Source organism: Microtus pennsylvanicus, chromosome 4 (assembly GCF_037038515.1).
Source record: "Microtus pennsylvanicus isolate mMicPen1 chromosome 4, mMicPen1.hap1, whole genome shotgun sequence".
Lineage (NCBI taxonomy): Eukaryota > Metazoa > Chordata > Mammalia > Rodentia > Cricetidae > Microtus > Microtus pennsylvanicus.
In genome coordinates, this window is record NC_134582.1 from 117,176,827 (window position 1) to 117,194,237 (window position 17,411).

At 40.1% G+C, this 17,411-nt stretch overlaps 1 protein-coding gene across 4 annotated transcripts in view; it reads left to right on the forward strand.

Annotated features, from left to right (window-relative positions):
• Wdr37 (WD repeat domain 37) overlaps positions 1–15,830 on the forward strand; it is a 70,468-nt gene extending 54,638 nt beyond the window's left edge. For all 4 annotated transcript variants that reach the window (XM_075970264.1, XM_075970265.1, XM_075970266.1 and 1 more), the window contains 3 exons: positions 7,491–7,625; positions 8,062–8,176; positions 12,791–15,830. In XM_075970264.1, coding sequence (XP_075826379.1) covers positions 7,491–7,625; positions 8,062–8,176; positions 12,791–12,922 — 382 coding nt within the window. In that variant the 3' untranslated portion in view covers positions 12,923–15,830. The remainder of the gene's footprint in view (positions 1–7,490; positions 7,626–8,061; positions 8,177–12,790) is intronic.
• The last annotated feature ends 1,581 nt before the right edge of the window (positions 15,831–17,411 follow it).

Below are 17,411 nucleotides of genomic sequence, written 5' to 3' on the forward strand. Positions count from 1 at the left end.
GGGAGCTCAGTCCAGTGCTCTGATGTGGGTCTCGGTCTCTGTCTCCATCCATTGCTGGACGAAGGTTCTATGGTGATATTCAAGATATTCATCAGTGTGGCTATGGGATAAGGCCAGTTCAGGCACCCTCTCCTCTACTGCCCAGGGACCTTGCTGGGGACATTCCCGTGGACACCTGGGAACCCCTCTAGAGCCAAGTCTCTTGCCAACCCTAAAATGGCTCTCTCAATTAAGATATCTCCTTCCCTGCTCCCATATCCATCCTTCCTCCATTTCAACTATCCCACTCCCCCAAGCCCTCCCCAACCCTCCCCTTCTCCCCTCTTCTTTTACACAAACATGACTTAGAAGAAGAATATGGAATCCTGTTTGTATCACATTGTTCCTATTCTGAATGGGCTGGTGCAGTTTGAGTTTTGTGTGTCTGCTTTGTCTTCTATTTTGGCTTCTCTGGAATCAGTTATATTTTCTTGTATTACTGTCAATGGTGGTTTGAATAAGACTTTAAAAGCCCAAGCCAGGCCCAGAGTCTCTGTCTTCCTGCTGCCTGTGGATCTGGATATAGAACTCTTAGCTCCTTCCCTAGCTCCATGTCTGCCTGTATGCTGTCATGCTTCCTGCCATGACGATAATGGGCTGAACCTCTGAAACTGTAAGTCAGCCCCAATTAAAAGTTTCTCTTTATAAGAGTTGTGACCATGGTGTCTCTTTACAGCAGTGGAACAGTGACTGTAAAGTTTAATCTTTCAGTCCTCATTTCCTCCATTTATTGCTCCTTATATATATGTCAGGACCCATAAATATATGTGAGTGTATGTTTAGGTATATCTACTAGGTGATGGTATTGAATATCAGACCCTGGCCCTCATATGGTGGGCAAGCATTCTACCACCGAGCTATGTTCCTAACTGCTCCTAAAGTGGGCATATCAACATATGTCAACACTATAAAGCAACAACTTGATTGTTTGGCTTAGGAATTCCTTTCTGTATTCTGAAGGCCTGTATTATAAAACAAGACAGGAGCATACATTTTAAAATTATGTGTATTTAGGCCTGTGCACATGCAGGTAGTTGTGAGGAATGGCTTATTCTCTTCATAGCTTTTGTCTTCTGGGAAGAGAGGACTGGTACATCAAACAGGTAAATCAGGAGCTTAGCTGAGTGCTGTTGCTTAGTCTAGAGAGCACAGAGGTGAGTACTGTTGCTTAGTCTACTGAGCATCAAGTGAGTACTGTCTTCAGTCTGGCGCTATGGCTTGGCATTTCTACAGGGATAATGCTTTTGTCTGTAAAGTGACCAAGATGATAGCTTTTCTTCTGCTTAATTAATAACTCCAAAGGACTGCCATTGTGTCTGCAGTGTTTAGGCTCTAAGGTAGAACTTCATTTGGAGCCATTCAGAGTAATAAGTAGAAACAGTTTCAAAAAAGTAGCTTACTTTTTTGAGTTAATGCTAAAAGTGACATTTACCTAACTTTAAAGGGAAGCTGCTATGCCTTGTAGGCATTACTCAGTATTGTAGCTTTTCAAGTAACGTTTACTGTGGAGAAGGGTTTTAAAAAGTAAGGTACTATATTTGTCTCAGGATACATCTTTTCCAAGAAGGAGCTGATTTGAAACATGTCACGTTACACAACTGTGAAATTTCACAAGGAAAACTATCTATTGCATTGATGAATATTGTAGGTATGAATTTCCATTTTAAAAGAATGAGACAAAGTTAATTTCTTCGGAAGTGTGAAATGGACAATTACTAGCAGTGAGGTGCAAAACGAATAGGCCAGCTGCCACCATGGCTGTCGGGCTAGCAGTAGCGGCAGGGCTGCATCCTCGTGGTCTCACGCAGCTTATCTGCTGGCAGTCCTTCTGCCTGTTCCTTTTGGGGAGCAGACACAGGTTCCTGTGTAGAGGTGGTGTAGAGGGTATCTGAAGGTTTGTTTCCAGATGGAGTAGAAGGAGGATGCTGTAGAGCTGAGTACTGGGTGGGGAAGCATCATTATGACCATCTTCTTTGTCAGGCAGAGGCAGACGATATTTCAGATTCTGGTGGGTGAATGGTCTCTGACTTTGGTATTTCTTGGAAAGTGGGTGTGGAAGTCTCTTCAGATAAAAGGTGAAAGGAAGAAGTAGCAACAGAAGCAATAGAATAATGAGTAGCAAATACAAGTAGATAAAAAGTACGCATAACCAGCACTCGGGAGGCAGAGGCAGGCGGATCTCTGTGAGTTCGAGACCAGCCTGGTCTACAGAGCTAGTTCCAGGACAGGAACCAAAGCCACAGAGAAACCCTGTCTCGAAAAACCAAAAAAAAAAAAAAAAAAAAAAAAAAAGAGTGAGAAACCTTATAGTACATTGTAGTGGCTTTACTTTCTTTAATCATTGTAACGAATAAATCTTGTCTACATTACATTAAGATAGTTATTACATTTTGTATGTGTTGTGTACATACATGTATATGTATGGGGTGTGTGTGCACTTGGACATGCGTCTGGAGGTCAAATTTTGAGAGTTAGTTCTCTCCCCTCACCATATGGGTTCGGGGAATCAAATTCAGGCTGTCAGTCTTGGTGGCAAGTACCTTTACTCACTGAGTCATCTTATCAGCCCAAGTATTATATTAAAAGTTGTTGTAAAATGTAATTTGTAATGTTTCAGAAACAGAGCCTTCAAAATTCTTATTCTTCCAAAATGAATACATAATGTCTGTTATTGAAATGTTGGCCACTACTAATTATTGACAGAGTCTTGGGTCAAGAAAAGAAATAGAAAGTTAAATAATCAAAACCTGAGGGAGGTCACTTCTCACAAAGTTTAAACAATACATTTGTTACCAATTTCTTTAAAATTATTATATATAATTAAAATATTCTAAAATTACAATGTTTTTAAGCCAGAAAGACCAGATTTCAAGAAAGCAAATGAGCCTTGACTCTTGATATTGCAAGAATGACATTATTGCATTCTATCTCTATCTATCTATCTATCTATCTATCTACCTACCTACCTACCTACCTACCTACCTACCTACCTACCTACATCTATCTATCTATCTATCTATCTATCTATCTATCTATCTATCTATCTATCTATCTATCTATCTATCTATCTATCTATCTATCTACCTACCTACCTACCTACCTACCTACCTACCTACCTACCTACCTACCTACCTACCTACCTACCTACCTATCTATCTATCTATCTATCTATCTATCTATCTATCTATCTATCTATCTATCTATCTATCTATCTATCTATCTATCTATCTATCTTTCTTCTGTATTGCCTTGGCTGTCCTGGAACTCACTGTATAGACCAGGCTGGCCTCACCTGCCTCTGCACTCCAAGTACTGGGATTAATGGTATGCACCACCACCACCCAGTTTATTGTATGAATCTTATTATTTTAACTTTTTAGTAATTTTAAATAAATTTATATTTTAAACTGATTTTTAATCTTTGAATTTGAAAGGGGTTCTTGCTAATATAGTTAAACAGTCTTAAGAATTTAGTCCCATTGGGTGTGGTGATGCACACCTATAATCCTAGCAGAGGCAGGTGGATTCTTTTGAGTTCCAAGTTGGCTAAGGCTGCAATGAGGTCTTTAGTCCTGTCCTAAACACCCTGCTCTAGAGTTCTTAGAAATTCCTGCAGGTCAGTGGACCAGTCATCGCTGTGAATGTCCCAGATGGGTGCAGCTTCACATTGGCGGCTGGCAGTGCAGGTTTAGCTCTCAGTTACATCCGGCATCTCAGACTAAATGGTCTTTCATTAAAAATAGACAAACATCACTGGCTTCTCTAGAATGGAGGTCTCACAGGCATTGCTTTCCTCCTCTTCTCTGGTCCATGTTTCCTTATACAGAGTGAGACCTAACTCACAGAAGGTGCTTAGTAAGTACTTTCTAGATGAGCAGGTCTTTAGTAATCTAGACTGCAGAATTCTGTTATCCTGAGGAGGGAAGGTTACAAAGTCATGACTAAACAAGAGTATTAAGGTAGTATTAGATGCTAGCAAAAGTAATTTTGTTCCCCAGAGAACAGTTGAATTCACTGAAAAAGAATGGTACAAATTCAGCTTCTTCATTTGTTTTTATTTTATTTCCTAAATATGGGGAATTGGCCATCAAGAAATACTCAGAAATACTTCTTTTTTCCTGTTGGTTAATTTGGCATCTGATCGCTTTAAACACAGGTTGTGTAAGTCCTGAAAAACACTGACAATAGAAAAAGCAAAAAAGTATTACTTCTGAAGATGCTGACATGTCTACATGATTAGATTGCTAGGGTGTGGGCTGATGTTACCTGTCAGGAGTTTGGTCTGTACAGATAGTTTAGAAAGCAGTCGTCAAGAAAGAAACTGCAGGTACAGACTTTGGGTACAGGACATACAGTTAACCCACCCCTGATCCCCTACCCCTGTATGTCCCCTCCCCATCCCCTTTCTGTAGCATCGTACAGTGTTCTAGGTTCCTTCTAGGCTGGTTTGGACATAGTTTGGTTGCCAATTCCAAACTGGTCTGTTTGAAAGTTGGCTCTGTTGTTCAATCTAGGTGTATGCACTTGGATATTAATACTGGAATACACACGAACAGTTGACGGGTCAGAGCAATAAAGTCCCAGTGATACCTTCATCTACATTCTCGAAAAGAATTTTTTTAAAATAACATGTTTTTAATGCTTATGAGTATTTTTGCCTACATGTGTATATGTGCACCATAGGCATGCCTTATGCCCTCTAAGGTCAGAAGAGGGTGTAGGATCCCCTGGAACTGGAGTACAGATGATTGTGAGCTACCATGCGGTGTCTGGGAATCAAACCTGGGTCCTTTGCAACAGTAAGAAGTTCTCTTAATTTCTGACCCATCTCTACATCTCCACATACATTAAAAAAACCTTCTTGTTTCTTGAGATTAATATAATTACATCATTTCCCTTTCTCTTTCCTCCCTCCACACCCTCCCATGTACCCTTTCTTGTTCTCTTATAAATTCATGGCCTCTTTTTAAAAAATTGTTGTAATATGTATATATGTTAATCCACAAAACAACTCCCGAGAGATTTTTAAAAGCCAGAGAGAGAGAGAGAGAGTCAGGGAGTTTTCTATGAGATTGTGTTTCCTAGTATATTAGAAGCGATACCATAAGTTGCACCAACATGACTGTCTAAACGTGAGCTGAACAAGGACAGCAACAATAGGCATCCTAACGTGGACCAGTGGAAAGACCGCATTCTTTTGATAGATGGATTATGTATGTTCTATACACTTAAGTTTCTACTCAGGGAATGTTTATTCTGTAAACTTCAGATCTAATACCCTACATATACAAAATTGTTCTTTTGTAGGAACTTATATTTTAAAAATAAGGAATGGCAACCCAGTAGTCAATTTTTGACATGATGCCAGAAAAGGACACTGCATTAGCATTTCATGGTCCAGCATTTTTTACATCACACATTTTTTTTCCTTAGCTGTGAAGTTTCGGCAGATTGTTATGCAAAACAGTTTTGTGTCTCTGTGTGACTGAGAAGACAGCTGTTAGTCCTAATGAGGAGTGCTAGCATTACAGTATTTCCGTTGATTGAGACCCACGGAGGGAGCAGAATGTTCCAGATCAGGCAGTGGTGTGTGGTGAGAAGGTACCATACTGTCAGCTGGAAGTACATGCTTGGCTGCTCTCCACGACAAGATAAATGAGTTTGCTGGAGTTTGGCAGAGTCTGAAGCTTTTCCAGTGAGTGGTTGTAGCTCACTAGCCTCCCTGTGGGACCCACAGTCCAAGGGTGCCTTTAAGACTACTGCGTCTTTGCCATGCTTGTCTCTTGATGTCCTACGATACCCGTCAGCATTGTGATTTATTAGGAACCTCATGTCTTCTAGCATTTCATTAGCATAAGGTCGGATAATCTTTTGTTGAGGCTTTTTTCTCTACATTGCTGGAGGGAGGTACTAGCTGAAATTTAACTTGGCCAAAACCTCCTAGAGCACACTGCAAACAGAAGTCAGTGGGTGTCTTTACTTTATGCTTTCTCAATCTCTGGCAATAGGAGAAGCTTTTCAAACATTCCTGTAACCTTTGCCACACCCCATTTATAGTCAGACCGTGTGCTGTTATTTATTTAAATAAAGAATACGTGGGGCTAGAGAGATGTCTTAGCTGTTAACAGCTCTGTCTTCCTTTCCAGAGGACCTGGGTTCAACTCCCAGCACCCACATGGCGGCTGACAACTATCTGTAACTCCAGTTCCCAGGATCCAACTCCCTCACACAGACATACATTCAGGAAAACACTATACAAATGCATATAAAATAAAAATAATTATTAAAAAAGTACAGCTAGGTCAGTCATGATTGTACAGTTTGTCCATATATCCGTTTCTCCCCTGGTCATATATTGCTGTATGCTGTGTCTTTTATGCTGCATCCAGATGTTGTACAGTAGTCTTCTGGAGACGCTGTTGATTGACACATATAGAGAGGAAGTGCCCGCTGGGATCAGATGAGCTGAGACAGGGAGGCTTCAAGTGCCATTTTATCATTTCAGTCCCGTCTTCCAACAAGTAATTGATGACTTTGGGTTGAAAGAAAGGGTTGCATTACAAGTTAACCTAATAGACCATGGTAACTTCTAACTGGGACAATTTCCCCAATGACTAGTGGTGTTGTGTGTGTGTACTTTGAAGCTATAGGTCACCATCAAGTGTTTTCCTCACTCATTTTTCCTTCACCTTAATTTTTGAGATCAGTTACCTTACTGAACCTGGAGTTCACAAATTTCAGAGGACTGGCTGACTAGCCAGTTCCAGGAATCTTCCAGGCTCTACCCCTTCAGCCCTAGGATTACAGGTGTCTGCTGCCATGCCTATGGGTTTTTGTTTTTTTTAATAGGGGATCTGGGAATTGAGCATTGGACCCCTAATACTTTATATGGCAAGTACTTTATTGACAGACCTATCTCACAGGTGTAACTTACTTGGAAAAAATGTCAGTTGAACTTCTTTGCCATTGTGAAATGCCCAGTGTTTTTTACTAACTCCAGTGTTTTGATTGAATTGGAAGTTACAGTTGGAATGGCTTTTTTCTTAATTCATCCCACCAGAATATATATATATATATATATATATATATATATATATATATATATATATATATATATATATATATATAAATTTTGGTAGGCTGTGTAATCCATATTTTTCTAGTATCTTCTTTGCTGCACTGTCTAAGGATGATAGGACGAAGTAAACATAGACTCATTTTCCTGCACAGCTGGGAAATAAAGCAAGGGTCCTTCCTTATGTAACTTATGCACAAGGAGAATTTACGAAACAGGCACAGGTTGCAGAGCAGAAGATGCCGTAAACGTGCATATCTCCCACATCCTTGCCCTCTGTTTCCCCTCTGAAAGCAAGACGCATGTATGTGCACTGTGGGGGATGGTTGGTACATCCTGCACTCTAACTGCTGATATGTCTGACCTTTACCTGTAGTACTGTGACCTCTGCTGTGTTCACTGTGGGAGACAACGTTGTTTCGGGCAGCGATGACCGCACAGTAAAAGTCTGGGATTTAAAAAATATGAGATCTCCAATTGCGACAATTCGTACAGACTCTGCCATTAATAGGTAAGGAGTAATTGTAATTTATTACCTTGTTCAATGATACAGCCTTTGGGAAGGGAGTTCAGCCTACCGGGAAGATGTATTTTATTGATCCTCTTATGTGAATTCAGTGTCTGTAAGTACTTAACTTTACATCACACAATAAATATCACATAGATGTAGTAAGACTTAAGGAGTCAGAATGGACCTTTGGTAGCCAGATGGTGTTGAGCTTTCTTTACTCCTGAGAGGCTCTGTCTGCTGTTAGTCTGTGTGTGGAGTCCACGTGTGATCTGGCAGTTAGGTGTATCTTAAGTTTCTTGGCCAGTGTTATAGGCAGACTACCCCTGTGATTTGCTAATTTAGTTTGCCTTGAAAGTGAAAAAATGTGGCTTTTACTACTGCATGATACTACAATGTCAGTATTTTATATAAACTTGTTTTTATATCTTTTTTGTAGGATCAATGTATGTGTTGGCCAAAAAATCATAGCCCTCCCCCATGACAACCGGCAAGTGCGATTGTTTGATATGTCAGGAGTGCGACTAGCTCGGCTTCCCCGGAGCAGCCGGCAGGTATTGGTTACAGTGTGTTCGTCATGAACAGCCAAGGGGAATGTGCAGTTCCGTGTTTTACGTCAGTGCTGCATCAGGGAAATACAAGCAGGCCACATTCAGAGATTTTCACATGTAGAAGAGAGAAAAATTAGCTTTAGCATGTATTTTATGAGATGATGAACTAGTTATAGGTCGGTAGAAACTCCTGGAGATGGCACCTTCCTCCACCTCCAGCCAGAAAAATATCTTTCTGTGGTTAGGTGTCACTGGAAAAAGAAGTTCTTTTTCTTCTTCTTCTTTTTTTTTTTTTAAATAAATTACGGATTTGCTCCTTGCTACCATCAGATGTAATATTTTATTGGGTACTTCTGTATGTTTTATTCAGATCACCCCAGAATGCCTGCATTCATGGCTTCAGCTCAGCTGAGCAGAATCAGAATGTGTTCAGGGAACAACTAGCACCATGTCCTTAAGCAAGTCCTTAGATGATTTTGATGCTCTGTGAAGTGGGGGCTGGGGTCTCAGCATGTATTGGTTGTTTAGGTTGATAAGAAGTGGAGGCAGAGGTCATGAGGAACATTCCTTTTTAGGTTGTGTGTTTAACAGAGATTCCAAAGCATAGCGTCTTAGGGTTACTATTGCTGTGATGAAACACCGTGGCCAAAGCAACTTGGGGAGGAAAGGGTTTCTTTAGCTTATGCCTCCACATCATCATTCATCATTGCAGGAGGTCAGGACAGGGACCTGGAGGCAGGAGCTGATACAGAGGCCACGGAGGGTGCTGCTTACTAACTTGTTCCTCATGACTTGCTCAGCCTGCTTTCTTACAGAGCCTAGGACCTCCTGTCCAGGGATGACACCACCCACAATGGGCTGGGCATCCCACAGTCACTAATTAAGAAAATGCCCTACCGCTGGATCTTATGGAGACGTTTTTCTCAACCGAAATCTCCTCCTTTCAGATACTTTAGCTTGTGTCAAGTTGACATAAAACTAATTCTGTTTTCCCCCCCTTTGGATGATCCCTGAATGTCACTAATGTCTGACGAGTTAGCTAAGACAGTCTGTTAATGCATCCATTCCCTGGTCCTTCCAGGTCACTTGTCTGACCTTTGAGCATTGCTTGGGCCTTTTAAAAAATTCTCCTGTTGCTGTCTTCTGTCTGCTTTTCTTTTATTTTCACTTCATCATGAAATGCTTCAGAGTACAGTTTCCAAGCCACAGGCCAGCTTTGTGTCAGGTGTGTACTGCAGACACTGAAGACTAAGGATGAGTCTGGAGAAGTAGGAATTAGCTATCAGTATGGCACCCTTTTCTCAAGCACGGTAATCCTTCCGGCAGTAGTGTTTCAGCCGGTTTTTGTTGCCACCCACAAAAGTGTGCTGCCCAGAATAATTACTATCTTTTTCTTTGAGTGTACATTGTAGGAAAAATCCCATAAAATCATTTCACAACCCTGCATTCCATGAGTTATCTGCCTACCAGAGTTTTAGTCATGTCTTCAACAGGGTAGACTGCTTATGTGTGTCCCAAAATTGCTATTAACATATAAAGAAAGCAAGCATTTGTGAAGAGACTGATGACTGTGCTGCTTTATTATTCTGATGCTTTCTTTTCCCCCAAGAAAGTAAGGAGTTCTAAGTAGAACTTTGTGGTCGGAATTCCATGTGGAATTATTTGTAAAATATTCAACTTTGCTGGAATTGTAGAAATTTTGTGCCTGGGTTTATTTTTCATATAGCAGTATGTTAAATAGGCTTATTTTAAGGTTAATGAATAACATCTAACTTCGTTTTAGACCTATAATTCTTCTTCAAATAAATAAAGTATAGATTTAGTATTATATCATTACAGCTAGCCGTCACTCACTCACTGTTGTAGGTGCTTTCAGATGACTAGTTTTAAAAACAGAGCATGCGTGGCTGGTTCTCAGTCTTCCTAATGCTGTGACCCTTTAATACAGTTCCTCATTGACCACCAACCATAAAATTATTTTTGTTGCTACTTTATAACTATAATTTTGCTATTGTTATTTGGAGGCCAGTCTGGTCTACAAAGAGAGTTCCAGGACAGCCAGGGCTATACAGAGAAACCCTGTCTCAAAAAACCAGAGGGGAAAAAATTAATCATAATATTAATATCCATGTTTTCCAATGGTCTTTGGGGGTTGTGACCCAGAGCTTGAGAACTGCTATGTATGGGAAGCTTGTTTCCTTCACTAAAGGGTTTTGAACCCAGAGCACCACTCCTGTTAGTAAGCATTCTGTGACTGAGCTACACCCCACTACTGTAAATTTTACTTTTGGAGAGTGTCTTACTAAGTTGCCCAGACTGGCCTCAACTTGGATCCTCCTGCCTGAGCCCCATAAAGTAGCTAGTCTACTGGTGCATGTGTCTGATGTGGAGTGTCATATATCAATCTGTTGATTTCATTGGTTAAGCAATAAAGAAACTGCTTGGCCTTCATAGGTTAAAACATAGGTGGGAGGAGTAAACAGAACAGAAGGCTGAGAGAAAGAAGCTGAGTCAGGGAGTCGCCATGATTCTCCCACTCCAGACAGACACAGATTAAGATCATTCCTGGTAAGCCAGCTCGTGGGCTACACAGATTATAAGAAATGGGCTAGTCCAGGTGCGAGAGTTAGCCGAGAAAAGGCTAGATATAATGGGCCAAGCGGTGTTTAAAAGAATACAGTTTCCGTGTAATTATTTTGGGGCATAAGCTAGCCGTGCGGGCGGCCGGGTGCTGGAGACGCAGCCCTGCCGCTCCTACTACAACATGTGCCACCATGCTCAGTGAAAAGAGCAAGCAATTTTAGATTATTTTACTTTGGAGATAGTGTAAGTAGCTGCCCCAGGTGTTTCAGGGAAGCATGTTATGGGGACTGTTAGGAAGAGCTGCAGAGTCAAAAGGCACTGAGGTCCAGTGACTTCGTATGTGTTAGTTTGTAGGTAAATAAGTGGGATTCCATATGAACAGAGTCCTAGAGCTTTTAATAAAAGAATGCCTGTTGTTACTATCCACAGAAGTGTGGAGTAGCCTTCTTTATGTATGTTGGTGGTTGATCCCCTTTTCTAGGCGCTTGGTCATGATGTGAACGCATAATGTGTGCACTTTTCCCTTCCATCTCCAGTGACATTCACTTTTCAGACAGATGTGGCTTTCAGTGTTCTCCCTGGGTAGCTCTTGGCCTAGATGGCCATTTTCTCTCACTGATTTGTCCAGTACTGGATTGCAGTATTTTTCAGGAATACCCTGCAGTTATCTTTTAAGTAGTTCCTGTCTAAAGGCATGGCTAACTGCCAACTAATGGATGTAAATGTGTTTTCCTTAAAAACAAAAACAAGGGGGCTGGAGAGATGGCTCAGAGGTTAAGAGCACTGACTGCTCTTCCAGAGGTCCTGAGTTCAATTCCCAGCAACCACATGGTGGCTCACAGCCATCTATAATGAGATCTGGTGCTCTCTTCTGGCATGCAAGCATACATAGAAGGAATGTTGTATACATAATAAATAAATAAATCTTTAAAAAAAACAAAAAACAAAAACAAAAGAAAAACAAAACTCTTTTAACAAAGAATCAATGAAAGATTTGTTTTAATAGTTCAGACACCTTCATAACTTGTCATACAGGTTTTTCTTTTATAGGTAGTTTTGCAACCTGGTTGAATCACCCATATGTATAAGCAGTATTTATATTGAAATTTTTACAGAAGAACATCTTGTCCGACTCTTGCCGAGTATTGATAAATACCTGTCGGTTTACTCAATCCTTGTGCTTTATTGTATAACAATGACAACAACGTATTAGAGCCATTACACTAATTTATTGGTAATTCCTGCTGTGTAGCGTGCAGACATTCTAAATGTTGGGGTTTATCTTCTGTGCTCAAATATCTGTACATACACAGCATATAACATTATAAGTTTTGTAAACTATTTTGTAGTAATTTCCTCCAACATTTTGATATTTAACTTGAATTCCTGAGGATTCTAGAATCAGCTGAAGAGGGTATTCCATATTTATGTTTCATATATATGTTTTATTTTATTATGCGAACTATTTATTTACTAAATAATATTTGAGGTCTTTGAATTTGGTTTAATGTATCTGAATATACATCTTCTAGCTTTATTTGTTCATTTAAAAATATCAAAGTGAAGCTGGGCGGTGGTGGCCCACGCCTTTAATCCCAGCACTCGGGAGGCAGAGGCAGGCGGATCTCTGTGAGTTCGAGGCCAGCCTGGTCTACAAGAGCTAGTTCCAGGACAGGAACCAAAAGCTACAGAGAAACTGTCTCGAAAAATCCAAAAAAAAAAAAAAAAAAAATTCAAAGTGAGCATTTCTTTTTAATGTGTGACTATAATCTTATCATTTTCTTGAAGAAAAGACTAATCGTGACTTTTGGTATGAGCCCCTCATTCTCTGAGTGGCACACATTTCGCCTTTGCTCTACCAGCTTGCTACTGACATGTTCCCAATACATAGTAGATTTTGGCTCACTTGAGCTATTCCTATGTTGAGTTTTCACTCTTACTTTATTCATCTGAGTACTGTGATTAGCATGGTGAAAGTGTTATGTTTTGTTTCAGGAATAATGCATTAATCCTGTTTCATGTGTTTATTCCTAGGGTCACAGACGAATGGTGTGCTGCTCAGCGTGGAGTGAAGACCACCCCATGTGCAATCTGTTCACATGTGGCTTCGATAGGCAAGCTATTGGTTGGAACATCAATATTCCTGCATTGTTACAAGAAAAATAAGTCACTGGTGTTCCTTAGTTTGAAGTTTGCCATGGACCTTTGATTCATGCAGACTCTTCTGCATATTGATCAGCCATTATAGTGAGAATTTGGCCCTGGGAAGGGTGCCTTGTACATGTTCTATTTACATTGTGCCCAGCTTGCATGAAACGTACAGAGAGATGTGTGATTCTGTTTTTTGTTTTTGTCCTGTGTATATTGGCATCCTCTGGTCAGTAGAAGTGAAGCTCACCTCCCATGTAGCATACAAAGTGCTCTGAGTTGTTGACGTTGACAGATGAGCAGTAGGGCATTACATTACATTATATGAATTAAATGTGAACTGTGTACCTGTCGTGAGGCATAAACAGTCTGTTACATTGTCTGGAGTAAGTATCCATACCTACCGTGTCCTGGGAAGACTGCAGAGTTTATTTGCGTTGGCTATCGAGAGGCAGACTGAGTGATAAAGATTTCATGTTTGGTTTGTGTGAAGTTATGGCATGTGCTGTTATGTAATTCATTTCAACTCTTAACTTCTGTTCCACTTCTGTAAATGTAACCTGGATTTACAACATTTGTGCAGAGTTTCTTTTGAGAAAAAAACATTTCTCTTCTTTTATTATACAAAATGATTTCAGTCTCCCAAGGTCTCATACAAGCAAAATTTAAAATATGATTCTCATCACTGATTTTAGATATTAAAAAAAAATCAAAGCACTTTAATTTATAGCTGTGGTTCTAAATAGGTTTCAGAAGTTTCAAATGACTTATCCATTGAATGTGACTTGACCTTTATACAAAGGCCTGCTACCTGAAGACAGAATCTTATTTATTTTCTACACCTTGAATTTGCATATTTTTAAATGAGTTCACTTCTTTGGTGGTATTTGAGAGCCGAGGATGCAAATAAATGAGCACTACCTCAAAATAAATATTGGGAAAACTTTGGAGTCTCACTGTTGTCTAGATAAGCGCTTGGATTTAAAGCTGGAATACTGGATTCAAGGTAGAAGGCAAGAAAGACAATCATACCAAACATGTCCTGAAGGTGAAAGGCTCTCTAGACAGGCTGGAGTGATGGCCATGGTGGGTAGTTCATAGGCAACGAGAAGCATCTGTCTAGAACAGCTTGGATACCTCCCAGTGCCAGTCCTACCACTGCACAAGTGAGCCTTTTGTTCTTGCCTTCTAGAAACCACTGTTCATCTGATATTTGAAAGTTTGTGTTTCTTACAGAGTTACAGTTTTGATAAAGAGACATCTCAGTTACTGCCCCTCGCATTTTAATCCTTTCTATACCCGCCCTTTGGAGACTGACCTCTTGGGGAGAAGAGGAAAAGTAGTATGCTGTTACAGTTACCCCACCTCTTACCTTTTTTAGGTCCCTGTTTTTTCTTTGGGTCGCACAGGAGGGCACCTGAACTAGTAAGTGGTAGGAAGTTTGGTGTAAGATGTATGTGTTGTGCATAGAACATTTGGGTGTCATGTGGTGGTACTTTCTAGGAGTGAGAACTTGGTTATTGGCACCTTTGACTTGGGCACCAAAGGAACTGATATTAGGAACTTCACATCTGACTCATTTAGAATGATTCTTTGAGGAATTTTGTTTTTTCAACTAAAAAAAAAATTGTATTTTTAAAGTCTGACCCTTCTAATCACAAGTCTCACCATGGTGTATTTGTGAACCGAGTCAGACTGGTCACTGTAATTGATTATTGTACTTTTTAAGGACCTAGCTCTGACTGTTTTGAATGTATTTTGCTTGATGGTGGAGTACTGGAGGATGCTGATCCCAGTGGTCTGCTTTACTTACAGCCACCAGAATTTCTCTCTCCTCCATCCCAGTATACTCACATACTCACAGAGTTGCTCATGATGAGGACAAACTGTGTTCTTATGTTCCTTGTATCTTAATCTGAAAGTAAACATAAGAACCAGATCTCTACCAGACACAGTTTTGGAACTTTAAAAAAAAATTATATTCGTGATCATTTAGTTCTATGCAGACTATGACCTTTACTGCCAATAGCTGCTTATTTTCTTTGGCTAACTGGAGGGACCAGCCTCTGACACAGAAGTGAGGCTCTTCACTCATTTCCAGAAGACCCTAATGGTGCTCGACCAGAGTGCTCAGGAGCAGGATGTGACTTACTGTTAACCGCTGTGTCATCTGTTCCCATCCCTTCGCTGCTGTGGTCAGTGTTATTTTCAAGGGTTTATGACTGGCACAGGCTTGTGCTCATGAGTGTGTGCAGGCTGTGTGCATGTGGCTAAGGGTAAGTCATGCTGTCAGCCACATGTGATCTCAATAGAAACAGTGTTTGGAGATAGGAACGCTATTGTGTGCTCGAGTGTCCAGAATTTCATTTAATAACGGAGGGGAAATGCGTGGTTATTAAACGTGCATTGATGCAAAATTTCCCAAGAGATTTCTTGTTGGACAGAATTGACACTCCCGTTCCCCCCTTATTGCTGCGTACCAGTTTCTGTAGAGTCAGAAAAGCTCTGTACATATTTGGGAACCTGAAGACTATGTAAATCATTTGTTACTTAAATCTGTGAAAAAAAGTTTTGTTTTTTTGAGGGAAAAGTGCATTTATAAATGTTCTGTGGAATCAGTTATCTTTCCTGTATTGATGTAATTGTTTTTAAATGTTCAGTGTCTTCATTGAAATATGAAGTTCATTAAAACATTTGTGTTCTGTAATTACTATTTATAAAGGTTTATGTTATTGGGAGTCTTATGTTTTTACTCCTCTGTGTTACTTTGTAAAGCATTATTGATAGTTATAGAAAGATCAGTTGTTCAGAAATCGAGTGAACTGCTTATAATGCCTGTTTGAATTTTTTTATCTTAGACTTAAAACCCAGCTATATTCTTTATCCATTTCTTTTGCAAGTAAAGACTAGCATTGGTAAGATTTCACCAAGTTCTGCCAAAACATTCTTTTCACATTATTCATAAGTCTTATTTTCCTGTAATAACTTAAGATTTTAAAAAACTTATTTCAAAACTGTGAACATTTCAATTATGCACAAAGAACATGGGCTTCATTATAGAAAGAAGCTAAAAATGAAGTTATGGAAGATTCAAGATTTAAATTCAGCTTCATTAAAATAGCTTTTGTTAGGGATCTTTGGCATGCTGAGCGTTCTGTGTGAAAGAAGCGATGACAGTATTTGAAGAATGAATGTGAAATAAGGGGTGAAATGCTTTAATATGAGCAAAGGGCACCAGCAGGGGTTTATGTACAATTAGTGTTACTGTAAATTTCTGTAATAGGGACACTGAGTTCATGATAGTATATTTTTAAGTTTTCAAATGTAAATTTTCAAGTAGAATCACTTCAAAAACAAAAAAAACACATTGTGCTCTCCAGTGTGGTTTAGCATTTGGGACTCATGACTTGTGGGCTTAGATAGAGAGGTGTTTGCTAGGTCATGTCAGGTCGTTTAGCCAAGAGCCTTTGCTAAGGTGACATTTAACCAAAGCATAAAGGTTATCAGTAGAAGGAAGTTGCAGAGCATTTCTTGTTGGTGCATGCACAGGTGTTGAGAGAGGGCTTGGCATGGTGTGGGTACTGATCACAGTGTGGCAGCACACAGTGTGGAAGTGGGTGGTGGCCTGGGATGAGACCGGGGTGAGCCTTGATAAGAAGTGTTGATTTCTCATGGAGATGCAGTAAGATACGACAGGCTGTGGAAGTCCAGGTGACAGTAGCTGTTGCCACACCTTGTTGGCAGCAGGATGCAGGATGGCAATAGGGCAGATCTGAGTCTATTCTGGGTCTAGCACAGGTAGTGATTTATGCCACAGCCCAAAAGTATCTTTGAAGAACTGCCTATTCTAGTTATGCTTGTGCATTCGTCAGGGTCTCCAAGATGTTTAAGGGACTGTTGGTAAGGATTACCCCTTAAAAAGCAATACATTAGCGAGTTTCAATCATGGGAGACTTTAACTTAGCATTGCTAATTTATTTGTCACCAACACTTAGCACTGTCACAGTGTTGGCACTGTGCCCATCCCTCAGCCACAGGGGCCCAGTAGGAATGGTCCCTTCTCGTCTATGGCTAATCAGGATCCTGCCTTGAAATTTTGGGCTGAGAATTGGTCGAGCCAGTTTCTCCAGGAATTATTAGTGACCCTGCTTTTAATCTGAGTGAAAAATAGGAGTGTTTCAAAGTGCTAAGAAAAAAAAATTATTAGAGATACATCCTGAGCAAAAAACCAGGTTTGAAGAATGAACGTGAAATAAGGGGTGAAGTGCTTTAATATGAGCAAAGGGCACCAGCAGGGGTTTATGTACAATTAGTGTCACTGATTTAGTAAACTTCTGTAATAGGGACACTGAGTTCATGATAGTATATTTTTAAGTTTTCAAATGTAAATTTTCAAGTAGAATCACTTCAAAAACAAAACACATTGTGCTCTCCAGTGTGGTTTAGCATTTAGGAGTGCTCGCTGTTCTTTCAGAAGACTGGAGTTTGGTCCCCAGCACCCACCACA